This window comes from Phaeoacremonium minimum (assembly GCF_000392275.1).
Source record: "Phaeoacremonium minimum UCRPA7 unplaced genomic scaffold PA7_03_scaffold_292, whole genome shotgun sequence".
In the NCBI taxonomy this organism is placed as follows: domain Eukaryota; kingdom Fungi; phylum Ascomycota; class Sordariomycetes; order Togniniales; family Togniniaceae; genus Phaeoacremonium; species Phaeoacremonium minimum.
The window spans coordinates 90384-103152 of NW_006921197.1; the positions used below are offsets into that span (position 1 = coordinate 90384).

At 52.3% G+C, this 12769-nt stretch overlaps 1 protein-coding gene across 1 annotated transcript; it reads left to right on the top strand.

The window, feature by feature from the left end:
- Positions 1–192: 192 nt before the first annotated feature.
- UCRPA7_3861 (putative atp-dependent rna helicase dbp-2 protein) lies at positions 193–2677 on the top strand (the record flags this gene model as incomplete). The annotated part of the gene is made up of 7 exons (XM_007916404.1): positions 193–293; positions 477–586; positions 644–1612; positions 1670–1777; positions 2243–2371; positions 2430–2582; positions 2637–2677. 7 exons carry the CDS (start codon positions 193–195, stop codon positions 2675–2677), a joined length of 1611 nt encoding a protein of 536 aa, XP_007914595.1.
- Positions 2678–12769: the final 10092 nt, after the last annotated feature.

Sequence of the window (12769 nt, forward strand, 5' to 3'; positions counted from 1 at the left end):
CTCCACCCAGGTCTTCTTGTCCTGGATTCTCACTCACGCTCCTTCGCAGTGACAGAGTCGATTTCGGGTCTCCCGCTGGTTTCGATCTGTTAACAGGTCACTTTCTTAATCCGGCGATACAGATCGCTTCACAGCTCCTTATCGGCACTTGGTCCTCTCCCATCACCAATCTCCCACAACAGCAACCTCAGCATGTCTTACGGCGGAGGTTACGGATCGCGCGGCGGCGGTGGCCGCGGCGGTGGCTATGGCGGCGGATATGGTGATCGCGATCGTGGTGGCTACTCGAATGGGTATGTTTTCTTTGTCCTAAATTCAATTGCGACGATAGTTTCGCTACTGGTGCCTCAAGGCCTGTCTCGCCACCTATAACGGGTGTCTCGCGGGGCATGCACTCGTCGTATATCTATCGACTTCTGAACAAATCATCTCACAAACATCATACGGAGCATCTACTAATCTCTCCTGCTTTACAGTGGCTCGAACGGCTATTCCAACGGTGGTGGTTTCGGAGGCGGCTACGGCGGCGGCGGTGGAGGCGATCGCATGTCTGCCCTAGGATCCGGCTTGCAAACCCAGAATTGGAGTAAGTGTATTTGCTGTATTTGACTGCCGTTACTGCGATGCTTACATTCTACTTTAGACCTCGATGAGCTCCCAAAGTTCGAGAAGTCATTCTACAAGGAGGATGCCAAGGTTGCTACCCGCTCTCAGGCCGAAGTCGACAAATTCCGACGCGACCATGCTATCACCATTGCCGGTTCAAATGTCCCCAAGCCTGTCGAGACATTCGACGAGGCTGGTTTCCCCCGATATGTCATGGACGAGGTGAAGGCCCAGGGATTCCCTGCCCCTACCGCCATTCAATCTCAGGGTTGGCCCATGGCTCTTTCTGGACGCGACGTTGTTGGTATTGCCGAGACCGGTTCCGGAAAGACGCTCACCTACTGTCTGCCTGCTATTGTCCACATCAACGCTCAGCCGCTCCTGGCTCCTGGTGATGGCCCCATTGTCCTTGTTCTTGCCCCGACTCGAGAGTTGGCCGTTCAGATTCAACAGGAGATTACCAAGTTTGGAAAGTCTTCTCGCATTCGCAATACTTGTGTCTACGGAGGTGTCCCCAAGGGCCCTCAGATTCGTGACCTGTCTCGCGGTGTAGAAGTCTGCATTGCCACCCCTGGTCGTCTCATTGACATGCTTGAGGCCGGCAAGACTAACCTTCGCCGTGTCACCTACCTTGTTCTCGACGAAGCCGACAGGATGTTGGACATGGGTTTCGAGCCCCAAATCCGCAAGATCATCGGGCAGATCCGACCCGACCGACAGACCCTCATGTGGTCCGCAACATGGCCCAAGGAGGTGCGCAATCTTGCCTCCGATTTCCTCAACGATTTCATCCAGGTGAACATCGGATCTATGGATCTGTCCGCGAACCATCGTATCACCCAGATAGTCGAGGTTGTTTCCGAGGGAGAGAAGCGCGAGCGAATGATCAAACACATGGAGAAGATCATGGACGATAAGGCCAACAAGATCCTCATCTTCACTGGTACAAAGCGTGTTGCTGACGAGATCACTCGCTTCCTGCGTCAGGACGGCTGGCCCGCACTTTGTAAGCACCTATAAGTCAACTTCCGCCCTCAGTACAACGTTGCTAACCTAATCGCAGCCATCCACGGCGATAAGCAGCAGAACGAGCGTGACTGGGTCTTAGATCAGTTCAAGACAGGAAAGAGCCCCATCATGGTTGCTACTGATGTAGCCTCCCGTGGTATCGGTATGTATCATCACCTCCCCTCCCCAATCCCCCTTTAGCAGCTTCCAGCATCTTTATGAGCTGTGCTTTACTCTGGTGTATAGGGGCTTTCTTGATTGCGCGAATTTGCCTGACCTCGTGTCTGGTTGGTCTCCTCTGTGTGGAGTCTTGGGTTCGTGGTGTAGCAGACTCACTGACTGTGCTACACTCGTGTGCTTCTGCTCTTGTACCTGCTTCACTTCCGTGGTACAAGCGTAGAGCTGGCATTTCTTGAACTTGATCAAGCTGTCTCCAAGATTCCCCAAGGCCCAGGACCCGGAGTATTGGATCTCCCACCGGCAATATTTCCGCAATGTGACAGCCCGTCTGCCAAGGAGAGAGTACCGTGAAAGCATTGAACATAATTAGAGCTATCCAGCTATTAGTTCATGCTGGGACGTTGCTATACCTATAATTTTTTCGACTGCTAACCTTTTCCTTATCAAGATGTGCGCAATATTACTCATGTGCTCAACTATGACTACCCGAACAACTCTGAGGATTATATCCATCGTATCGGTCGTACTGGTCGTGCTGGCGCCAAGGGAACTGCCATCACCTTCTTCACTACTGACAGTGAGCTTCTATCATTCCCCAATGGCGTTTGAACTCCGTACTAATTTATTCATCGCAGACTCGAAGCAGGCCCGGGATCTTGTCAATGTCCTTCAGGAAGCCAAGCAGCAAATTGACCCGAGACTTGCCGAGATGGTTCGATATAGCGGCGGTGGCGGTCATGGTCGCTTTGGTGGTGGTGGTTACCGCGGTCGCGGAGGCGGCTATAGAGGTGAGTTCTGCTAGCTATCAGGCCTCTATCATGCTTTGTCTAACCCTGTTATAGGAGGCGCCAACGCCCTGCCACTGAACAACCGCCGTTGGTAAGGCTGTCGACATTCTTCGTTTTCTTGTACTTCTTTCGTATCGCATAAAATTTGCCAGGAAGGCATTTCGAGTTGGCACCATCGAGGCGTTCACTGTAGAAAGGATGGGGATCTTTAGACGCTGGTATTCATCTGCTTTGCAAGACACCACCCCAGTGTCAAAACATGTGTTATAGTCAACGGTTTGGCATTATATTCACTGCGTCGACTTCCGAGTCAGAGGCGGGATCATATTGCAGAAAGACTGCAGGATCATAGGACATTCATCTTGTCACCAAATTGCATCAGCTTCTTGGTCAGGCAGGGGTTAGTTCTCCATGGGCTTACCCCGTTTGGAGAGGTAATTCAATCAGTCGGACGGAGGTGGTCTGCTGAGAAAGGGTGAACATTCACATTGCCTCTGTGCTTACATTACAGCAGCTTTTCGTCTGATTTGGGTCTGGTCTCCGTGAGAGCGTCGTCTGCCGACGATTGTATCACCAGTCTGTCCTTGATTTGACCGAAGAGCCCCTCGGGCTCTATGCTCATTCACATAGACTTGTGCTTTGACAAGGTATACCATCAATAGCTTAATTTGAGACGTTTGTTTAACTCCATGTTCCAATGATTGTTTCAGTGATGATCCGCGGTCTATTTACCTTTCCTCATCAAGCGTATCTTACAGACATTAGGCATGCTAGTCGTGGCTGTTGAACTCATAATCAAGCTAAATTTCATATACAAACTTGTTTGCACTGCCATTTCATTCACTTTTACTTGACTTTAGCCCGCGAATGATTTTACGACGTAACAGCCACCATCAGCTCCAACGCTGCCCGGTATGTGATGAGGTCATGCTATTGCCCTGATGACACCAGGTCCAAGATATCTCACGATATCTCGATCGTTCCAGCATCGAGCAGCATAAAGATCACGGGAGTAAATCAATTTGTGATCTGACTTACACTTCCTACAATTTCTCGGGTTGTCAAGGCAAGAAGACACGAAGCTCGCCACCGACCGCTTTCCATTACCGCCTTCTCGATCACAATGATGGAACGCTTGACCACGTGCGTTACAACACCGGACAAAACGCCATCGTCAACGCTGCCGTCGTAGGCCCGCGGGATCCACGTGTCAGTGGCTGGACTGGCAACGAGCCGGTCAAGGCAAGCCTTCGCCACTCAAGATTGCCGAGAGGTGATGGCTGCTCAGGTCGTCAGGGCCTAGACAACAAGAGGGAAGAACAAATGTGAGCACTGCTTGTTAAACGCCGTGGCTGTTGAATGTTGCCAGCCCTGGTGCACTAGTGTGCTGTTGTGCACACGCCAAATTCTTCCTGTTCATAAACAACATAAATGAGCCTTCGATCTATCACTTTTCTTCCCAGCTTTTGGTGCGCAGGGAAATCATATCACAGCCGGCGGTTTCAGCACACCGGAAAGAGCTTAGAGAGAGCGACAGGCACGCAGACTGCATAGTAGTGGAGAGTTGTCATTACTGCAGGTGACGATGGTTTCGCGCAAAGGCACAAATCAGGAAGGCATAGTCCAAATAGTTCGAGCCAATTTGATCGATAGCTTAGAGCTGAACGGGCAAGGTCTCAACAACCCCCCCGGACGGACTGGCTGTCCGTCAGACATACTTACTGCAGCTGGCTACTGCGGTTTCAACAGTTTGGACGCCAGCTAGATTAGACACTTGGCCATCACGTAGGTGCTTGTGGCGTAATAACGGCAGGGCTGAAAGCTGGTTCAAGTATGTGATAGGCAACCCAGTAGTCTAGAAGCAAGTCGAGGCATATTTACAGCGCAGGACAGAATGTTCCAAAGGGTGCAAACACCACGCCTAGAAGGGGTGGCGGGCGAGCTCTTGTGCATGAGACGAAGCCTTCTTCGGATCCGAAGCTGTCGACAGCCATGCTAAATATGAGACATGCATGCCTCGTCTACAGAGACAAGAGAGTTAATCGTACGTTTATGATGCAGACGAGCAGCGGTCTTGTGCTCTGGGCGGGCAGGCTCTTGCTCGCGAATCGAAGTTGGGCGATCAGAGACATGCGTAGCCATGCGTCTATTCTCTAGATGGCTTCGCCGATCTTCTGTTCTACATGTTCCGGAAGGGCTCCCCTCGAGAGGCTCCCACACTACTCACATTGCTTTTCCCGCGCCCGTCCTTTCGGCTGCCGCTCGCCTCTCACCCGTCAACATCTAGAAACAGACACAGGCAGCACGGGATGGGCTGGATCTTGCAGGAACAGTTCGCCTTCCTGTCTCGGTCGTCTACCTGCACACGGGGCAGCACAGCGAGCACAGGACCCCTTTGCATCTCCGTTTCCCGCGTCCGCACTTCTGCCCGCCGGATAATGCCCGCGCAAGGAAGAAAAGGGACTGAGACAGGAGACCAGGAGACTGCTATCCACCAACCACCCGAATCCTGATGACGTACATGGCGCTGGAAATAAGCTGGGATAGGCATGAGGAGGAGATCAGTCCGCTTTCTTGGATAGACATTCTCATGCAGTGTCTATGCACTGCTGTACAGTATGCAGTGGGCACTTGATTCTGGGACAGTCTGGGACAGTGTGTGTCGTCTGCGTACAAGAGAAGTATGGAATTCTCCGTATGACGAATATCAGGGTGCTGCTGCACGCCGCAAAATTAGGCCCCCCGAAAGAGGTATCACATACGCGTGGGAATATGTATGTTTTATTTGCTTTTGCCGCTGGATTGCTCCACAGGGCGCCCCCCTTTCACCCCTTCGCACTCTCCCACCACGGGCGGGTGGATTTGGGCTGAGGTTTCACTCCTAGACCCAGGTTGGCTGACTTCAGAGCACATTAGGTGAAATTAGGAGTCGTGGAGATGTGGCTGGCTTCGCTTCAAGTTCACGGACAAATTAGGTAACCCTTCCCTCTGCTTTGCTCTACAGACTGCCGAGGATTAGCCTCTTCTCCCACAGTCCCGGCGGCCAGGCAGACGGAATGCCTGCTGTAAAAGTCCCTGGCGCCATCTTGTTGGGAGGAGATCAAAGCGACCTGTCACTTAACCCCCGAGCGACGGACACTGAGTGTGGGATGGCGCAAGTGTACTATGCAGAACGCACAGCAGTGGGAAGCTTGCTCTACCACCTATCGAGATCTCGCGGAGGAGCCTGGGGACGAGCATAATGAGCTAGTGAGCAGGCTAGCAGTGTGTATTAGCAAGCTGTTTGTATGGTGTTCGTGCTATACAAGCACCAAGTGGACCTTGAGAATGTCTCTAGCTTGCATCGGATCTTGCGAACTTGGATGCCGAGAAGCCACATGTCTGCGCTTCGCGTATGAGTCTGACATCCAGCCTCTCGAATGAGGCGTGCCTATCAGATGCTGTACTTCGATGCTTGAGAGCATAAGTTATCCTTTGAGCAGTGTGAAAACTTGCGCCGGAGACCCATCCGGAGGACTTTCGAACTACCACCACATTGGCCTCGTTTGCCGGATGTGGTAGAAACGGATATTGATGATGCTGCAACTACATGCAAATCCAGTGGACATCATCAAAACGTCGAACATGTGCCGATCTCTATCACGCAGTGCCCACCCAAGCCAGTGTAAAACTGGTAAACCTCAAGATCAGTCTCAGATTGCCCTCAGGGGTCCGCGGAGGCATGGTTTGGTGGCACCTCCATTGCTCCTTACATACGGCGTAGTCGAGTAGCATTGGAGATAGTCAGATTAGCGTCTTTTGCTCTGCGTGTGGGCTCTACTCTAGGCCTAACACGGTTCGTCTAACGATTGCGGGAGCCAAAACAGGAACAGCAAGCAGTTCGGCCACGAGCTATGCGAACCACGCATGAGCATCTGCGTGTCTGAGTTGCTGCAACAGAGAAAGGTCAATTATTGACCCTTCATGAAATGATCCACATGCCATGCCAACGCTTACGTATCTAGATAAGAGTAACTTTGAAAAAGCTCATAATCACATGCGGCGCATGGTTTGAATATCGCAGGTCTGGAATCCTGAGTGAGGCTAACCGTTCTCATGTTCTTCCCCGAGACAAATGGCAGCTAGGCTGACTCGGCCTCTTTCACGACCAAAAAGCTAGACAGACCCCTAGCCGCCCCACTAGTCATGTCATATGGAAATAAACAGGCTTTTTGGTAGAGCTTGAAGATCCCCAGATCTAACAGATCTAACGGCGGTGAGACCAAGCTGTGTGACGCGAGCTGCGGCTTGTTTAGCCTACGCGAGTCTGCGGTAGACGGTATATCGAGCGACGATGGCCGCTTGGACCAAGTCTGTACTATCAGTAGGGCAATACTAGACTCAGAGCCTCAACCCTTCTAAGAAACTGTTGAAAGGACCGCCGTTTGTAGCCTCAGAGGCGCACCGTTGAGACAGCTGTATCCCCTTGCTACACTGGCAGCTTTTCACCAGTCACTCTTGTCGCACACCACCCATACACGCAAGCACGAGATAATGTGCACGGCTGAGCGGCTGAGCGGGTGTCGGGATAATCGCCCGACTACAGCACCCACGATGCTCATACCCGAGGTCGAACAATTCGTGGTAGAGGAAGGCCGGGAACGTGTCCCGCAATAGACCCGCCCAAGGCCGAGATCGTACCTTGAGAAGAGGCGGCGATATGCTGATGACCACCGTCGTTGCTCCTCCTTGATCCACTGCTAATGGGGCTCAGGAATCCATAACGGCCTTACCAAAGATGGTAATTCATCGCAAAAGTACAAGACGCCGTCAACAGATCGGTCGGAGTAACTGCGACGCTTGTCGACTCCGCTAAGTCCGCGTACAAGGAATGCCTGTACTGTGTAGCTATGTCTCACTTTAGCTCGCCGACACGCGTGGAGACATAGGCTTGGAGCCAATGCGGCAACCTGTGTAGTCAGCAGCGATCAAGCTGGCCAGATGCTCATGCAGGCGATAGAGACCGAGACCCTTCCTCTGATCGAGGCCGAACAGTAACACATCCACATTCATGGTAACGTCGTCGAGCTCGCTGCGATTGTGTACGAGAACATGCTGCAATTCGTGATGAATGCCATGTGTAATTGACTTGGTCATCGTTTTCAAGACAGCCGAGCATATGTGGACCAGATTCGCTTGCCCGTCGGCTTTCCGCGGGGCTTTGGTCGGCCAGTCTCCGGCCGGTATGCCGAATACAGGGCATAAATGACTGGGTCCATCGGAAGTCTCGAAGCCGCAGGGTACATATTGGCTTTGTCATGTTTTATCATTCCTCGTGGAGGAACTCCGGTGACTTACTTAACGCGCCCATTTGCATCGGTATTTGTCCCGGCGATCTCCGCGGCGTATCTGTGGCAAGGGGTTCTCCCCGATTGACCAGTTTTCCTGCGTGGCGATTGTTCATGTTTGCAGATTCGCAGTTGAGGAACCCAGAGAAAACGAGTCGTGCAACAGTGTGGAAACTGTAGGAAACGATTCAGCTTTCCGTGCGTGTTTAATCAATCGATAGTTTGATGCGATAGGATGCCTGTTTCCGGATCTGTGCCGTCGACTCGCTTTCCTACCCCAACACGAGTCATTGAAATCAATAGCCATGCGTATTCGAACTCCGATTGATTGAATTACGGATACAGTGCGCGACGGTTACAATTTACATGAAAAAAATGGAAACCGATTTTTCTGGCAGAAGAGACATGCGTCACGTGAAGTTCAGCGCCTGCGACTTGATGTTGTGGTCGTAATTGACTGCAATCGTAAAATCAGGGTAGACGTGCTGTAGGGACTGATTCCTGAAGCCTATTGAAAGAGAAGGTGTTGACTTGTTGGTGACCTCAGCCCCGGCCGGGTAGGCTGTCTTAGGTCCTACTCAGGATCTTTCCGCGTGTTGAGCCTTTCAAGTGAAGTGCCACACATGTTCGGTACCACCACAGTGGAAGAAGCTAGGCAGATTTGGCTTGGGCTCTCTGAGCGCGCCTTCTCGTCATGCGGGGCAGAGATCGAGCCTGCGACTGTCAAATGGATTGGTGGGATGGATGAGAAGTTGGAGACGACTGCTGCGTGTGTTGGGCCGTCTCTGGGCGGGACGCGATGCAACATCAAAACATGCGTGTGAGAACAGATGGGCCATTCTGGTAACTCGCTACAGCATGCAGCGGCTTGCCTCATGAAGCTTAGCCGACCTTGGTCCTGGGACAGGCAACGAAAAGACCCTGCCAGTCAGTCTGCCCTCCTTGGTGGCCTTTCCAGGTTGACCCCGTGTGCCTATTTCCCTGTGCAGTAGTGCAGACTGAGAAGTCCGACTCACCTGAAGGACTGCTGAATACGACGCTGTTCTTGTTCAGGACCCTCAAGCTGAAAATTGATACTCTATTCTAGCGAGTCAATCACGGTGTCAGCCGAACCGAGTTGCCATTGGCTTTGATGACGGCAGCTCGCAACAAGGTGCTGTGTCTCTTCAAAAGGACTCCAATGTAAACGCGGTATCTCGGCTTTCGCGGATGGCATTGCACCTGTGTTCAGCTTTGTATCCCAGAACTTTCTCACCTGTTACCGTCGGTTGTCCATGTCCGCATTCTCTTTTTTTCGGCTCACATGAGCAGGCATGGGGTCGGCTGACGCGGGTTTGGATTGCCTTTGTCTGCTCACCGCAATATTCCTCATTTCGATTACATACTCAGTTACGGCCCCCTCGTGTCTTATCACCCTATCAACTGGGGAGTATCAGCGAGAGCCAGCCTGCATAAAGTGGTAGGACAGTCGAGAAAGTGGGTAGCCATCCCAGCAGCCAGGTAGCAAATGCCTTGGATGTTACATAAGTTCTGCATGTCTCTGCAAACCGTGGTCTGAGAATGTACCGCTGGGTAGACAGTGCTTTCTTCCGCACGGCCACACGGCCAAGTCGCGAACCCCTGCAATACCGCGAATTCCTTGCAAATTTGCTCGACCAGGCGCTCGGCTGGTTCCATGATCTCATCCATGGATCCTCATTGAATGGCAACCTGTGGCGAGATGAATGACGGGAGGCTGATAACGTTCATTGACCAGAATGGGCGCGTATATGACAGGTACTTGTCAGAGTCGTTATCTGGCTCAAATCAAGCGAAAAGGCGGCTTGAAGTCCGCTGGCGTCCATGGAGGGGAAGAGAGCGCCGGCCGTGCTCTTCTGACAGTAGTCAGGAACCACTGTCTTAGGCCTGCGCTCTCCCCACCACCTGGACGGTCTGCAAGACCATTCCTATTCTGTCGTCAGACGTCTGCTTTCGGCAGCCTATCAGCGCGCTCTAGAACGCCAGCCTGTTCCGCGTCTGTCGGTCAACCAGCGACAGCCACCAATGTAGCAGGTTCCCTGTTGCGTGGCGTCCAGCACCTTCGCTCCTTTTTGCCTGCCAAGGAAAGTCGCAAGCAAGATGATTGTGATAGACTTTTTTGCAACCCCAAAAGTTTCATTCCATGTATAATCCCCTTGTTGTTTGTAAATGCTGCGGGCCTGTGAGCAAATGGCAAGCATAGGGCCGGCACGGTGGCCCTGAAATGCTAAATATGGAAAAGTCTCTTATTGTCGCGGGATGGGATAGGGGATTGCTCGGCCGCAAAGCTTCAAGTAGATTCTGAATGTCACCCTGATGTTCCTGGCAATCACAGCCCAGGCTAGGCGACTGGCTCCAATGGTGTAAAGCTCGGGGGATAGACCGAGATTGGCTACGAAATCATGTCGCCATCGGCTCTGAAGTCATGGGGTTCAGGGCCCCATACTCACCAGGGTCGCAATGACCCAGCACAAGGGAGTATTGCAATTCAGGGAGAGTCCTCTTCCTGGAACGGAGTGTGGCGGCGGAGGAGGTGAAGAGAGAGAGGAACAGGCTTTTTGTGCGTGCGTACTCGTATGTAGGCTCCGTACGTATGCACGCAAAGACTTTGGGTTGTGAATTATGATGGAAGCTCCCTGCAGGTGGGAAGGGATCCGATCAATCATCAAGCACACCTCCACCATCCCGTCTCATTCACACCGCATGCTGAATCACTTGCTTCGGATGCGCGGTGCCACCATGACTTATCGCATCCCATCCGCGCCAGTCATCGGTTCATCATTGTTCTTGACAATGATTCATTATTTCAGCTTACTTTCGGACACGTGATGTTCTTCGCATCGAGTCAACACCTGCGGCAGCGAGGTGCAGCTCGATATGCAGCAGAATGGCCTGTCGTGTGTGTAACCATGAGCACCAGCACGCCGCTCTCTGACGGATATCGAGGTGTCGAGATGTGGATTGTTACACCAACTTCAGCCACTAACCCAAAGCCCCCTTCAGGACTGGAGATACCACAGTACATGGAAAGGGTGCAGCTCGGTGGAGACTCCACGTGAGCCATCAAGCTGGTCTAGGTTGCACAGACTCGTGATACACAACCCTCTTCAACACGTGGTTGTTTTCGTACTGTCTGAACAGTGATGGAGCTTTTTGCCCGACAGACAGCAATGATTGCTGCAGAGGGGAGGTGTTGTAACAAAGGTGCTCGGGCGACCCTCAGGCGGTTTCCGACACCCGCTATTAGGGTTCGGGAATATTGCCCCTTGAGAACGCCTGCTGTCGATTCGCCAAACATACCGATTCTTGTCCGTCATGCAGGTCTCCCAGATCACGCTGCTTTCGGCAGCCATGTCCTTCCCATATTGATTGGTCTCATGCCGTCGGCATTGATCAAAGTAGACGGGATTGGACACCTACAGGCAGGCTTTCAGGAGCTCTAGTAAGTCGGGCACCAGGTGGTTGTGAAATGACTGCACGACAATGCACCGTCACCTATGACGGGCGCACACACACCAGAAGATATCTTTCAGAAGGCCACCGAGGCACCAAGCACGAGCCTCATCAGCTTTGCGTTGCTAGGTTTCCTTATGAATGATTAGGATGTCGTCAATATACGCTTTCAAATTGCTGGTAACCAACGAAAGCGCAAGCATCGCACCAAGATAGACGAGGCTAGCTAATTAATGGCACTGTGCCCCTCCAAGGCATTTCACGCTTTTTTAGTCGATCCAGAGATTCGGGACGCCAAAGAGATCTGTCGACGCCTAACTGCCTTTGACAGGTCATTTAGCAGTCTTAGCGGGAGGAGCGTTTGGTCAACCACGCCCGGGGTAACACAGTCGATTGGCAAAGTCGACGCACGCCCTTCTAAGCAACGCAAGTACCGGCAGGATAGCGCGAGAATAGGTCTGAGGTTATTCGTACCTCGTTTGATGCTGCGCTCGAGACAGAAATTGAGCGGTGGGCGGCTGCAGCGGCATACTGAGAATTCACGAGATTGGCCTGATGACAAGGTAGGGAAATACCTGGTATGTCTAGGCACAACGGCAGCTGCAATTCCGGACCTGGCACTTGATCCGGGCCCGACAGTGGATGCCTCATCCAGGGGGGAGGGGGAAGAAATGGGAAGGCACTGGCAATTTTGCAACCCGAGAAGTCGCGGCCGGGGGGGGGTATTCAATCGCACATCAATTGACTGCCATTTCTACCTAGCGTAGTACAGGGTAATTACGACCACTCTGCAGATCCGTGATCGATGTTATGAGAGACTTCGCTGTGTGCATGACCAAACAAAAAAGAGGCAACAACCTTTGGGACCTTCCTCGATCTGGCTACCTACACTTGCATGTCGGTATCTTACTTATTGCCAAGTCCCGTCTTTCCCATCCAGATCGCGGCCTCAAAGATATCATTACGAACTACATCCCGGGCTCGTCGATCCTGCCTGCTGCAAATCAGTGCCATTTCCCGGCCCCGGACCGAGACCCTGGGTCCTTTTCCGTGTGCTTGGATTCTCTGAGAGTGGTGAGTTTAAGGTTTTGTGTTCTCTCATGTGGTTCGTGTGCTCCAATCTGTTGTGGTGTTGGTGTTGAGCAGGCCCTTCATCCGCTTGTCGCCACTTCCCCAAGACAACATGTGGTCTTGAACTGCTGCCAAATTGAGTTTGAGCAGAGGGCCAGATGCGAGGAGGGCCCAGACCAGGATGCATGCATTCCTTCTTCTTCTTATTCTTCTTCAACGATAGAAGCGACTACTTACCTGACTGTGCTGAATGTACGCACATGAGCATGTCTTGGGTGTGAGAGGAAGTTGCACTAGATCCCGTTCGTCCTTTCCTGA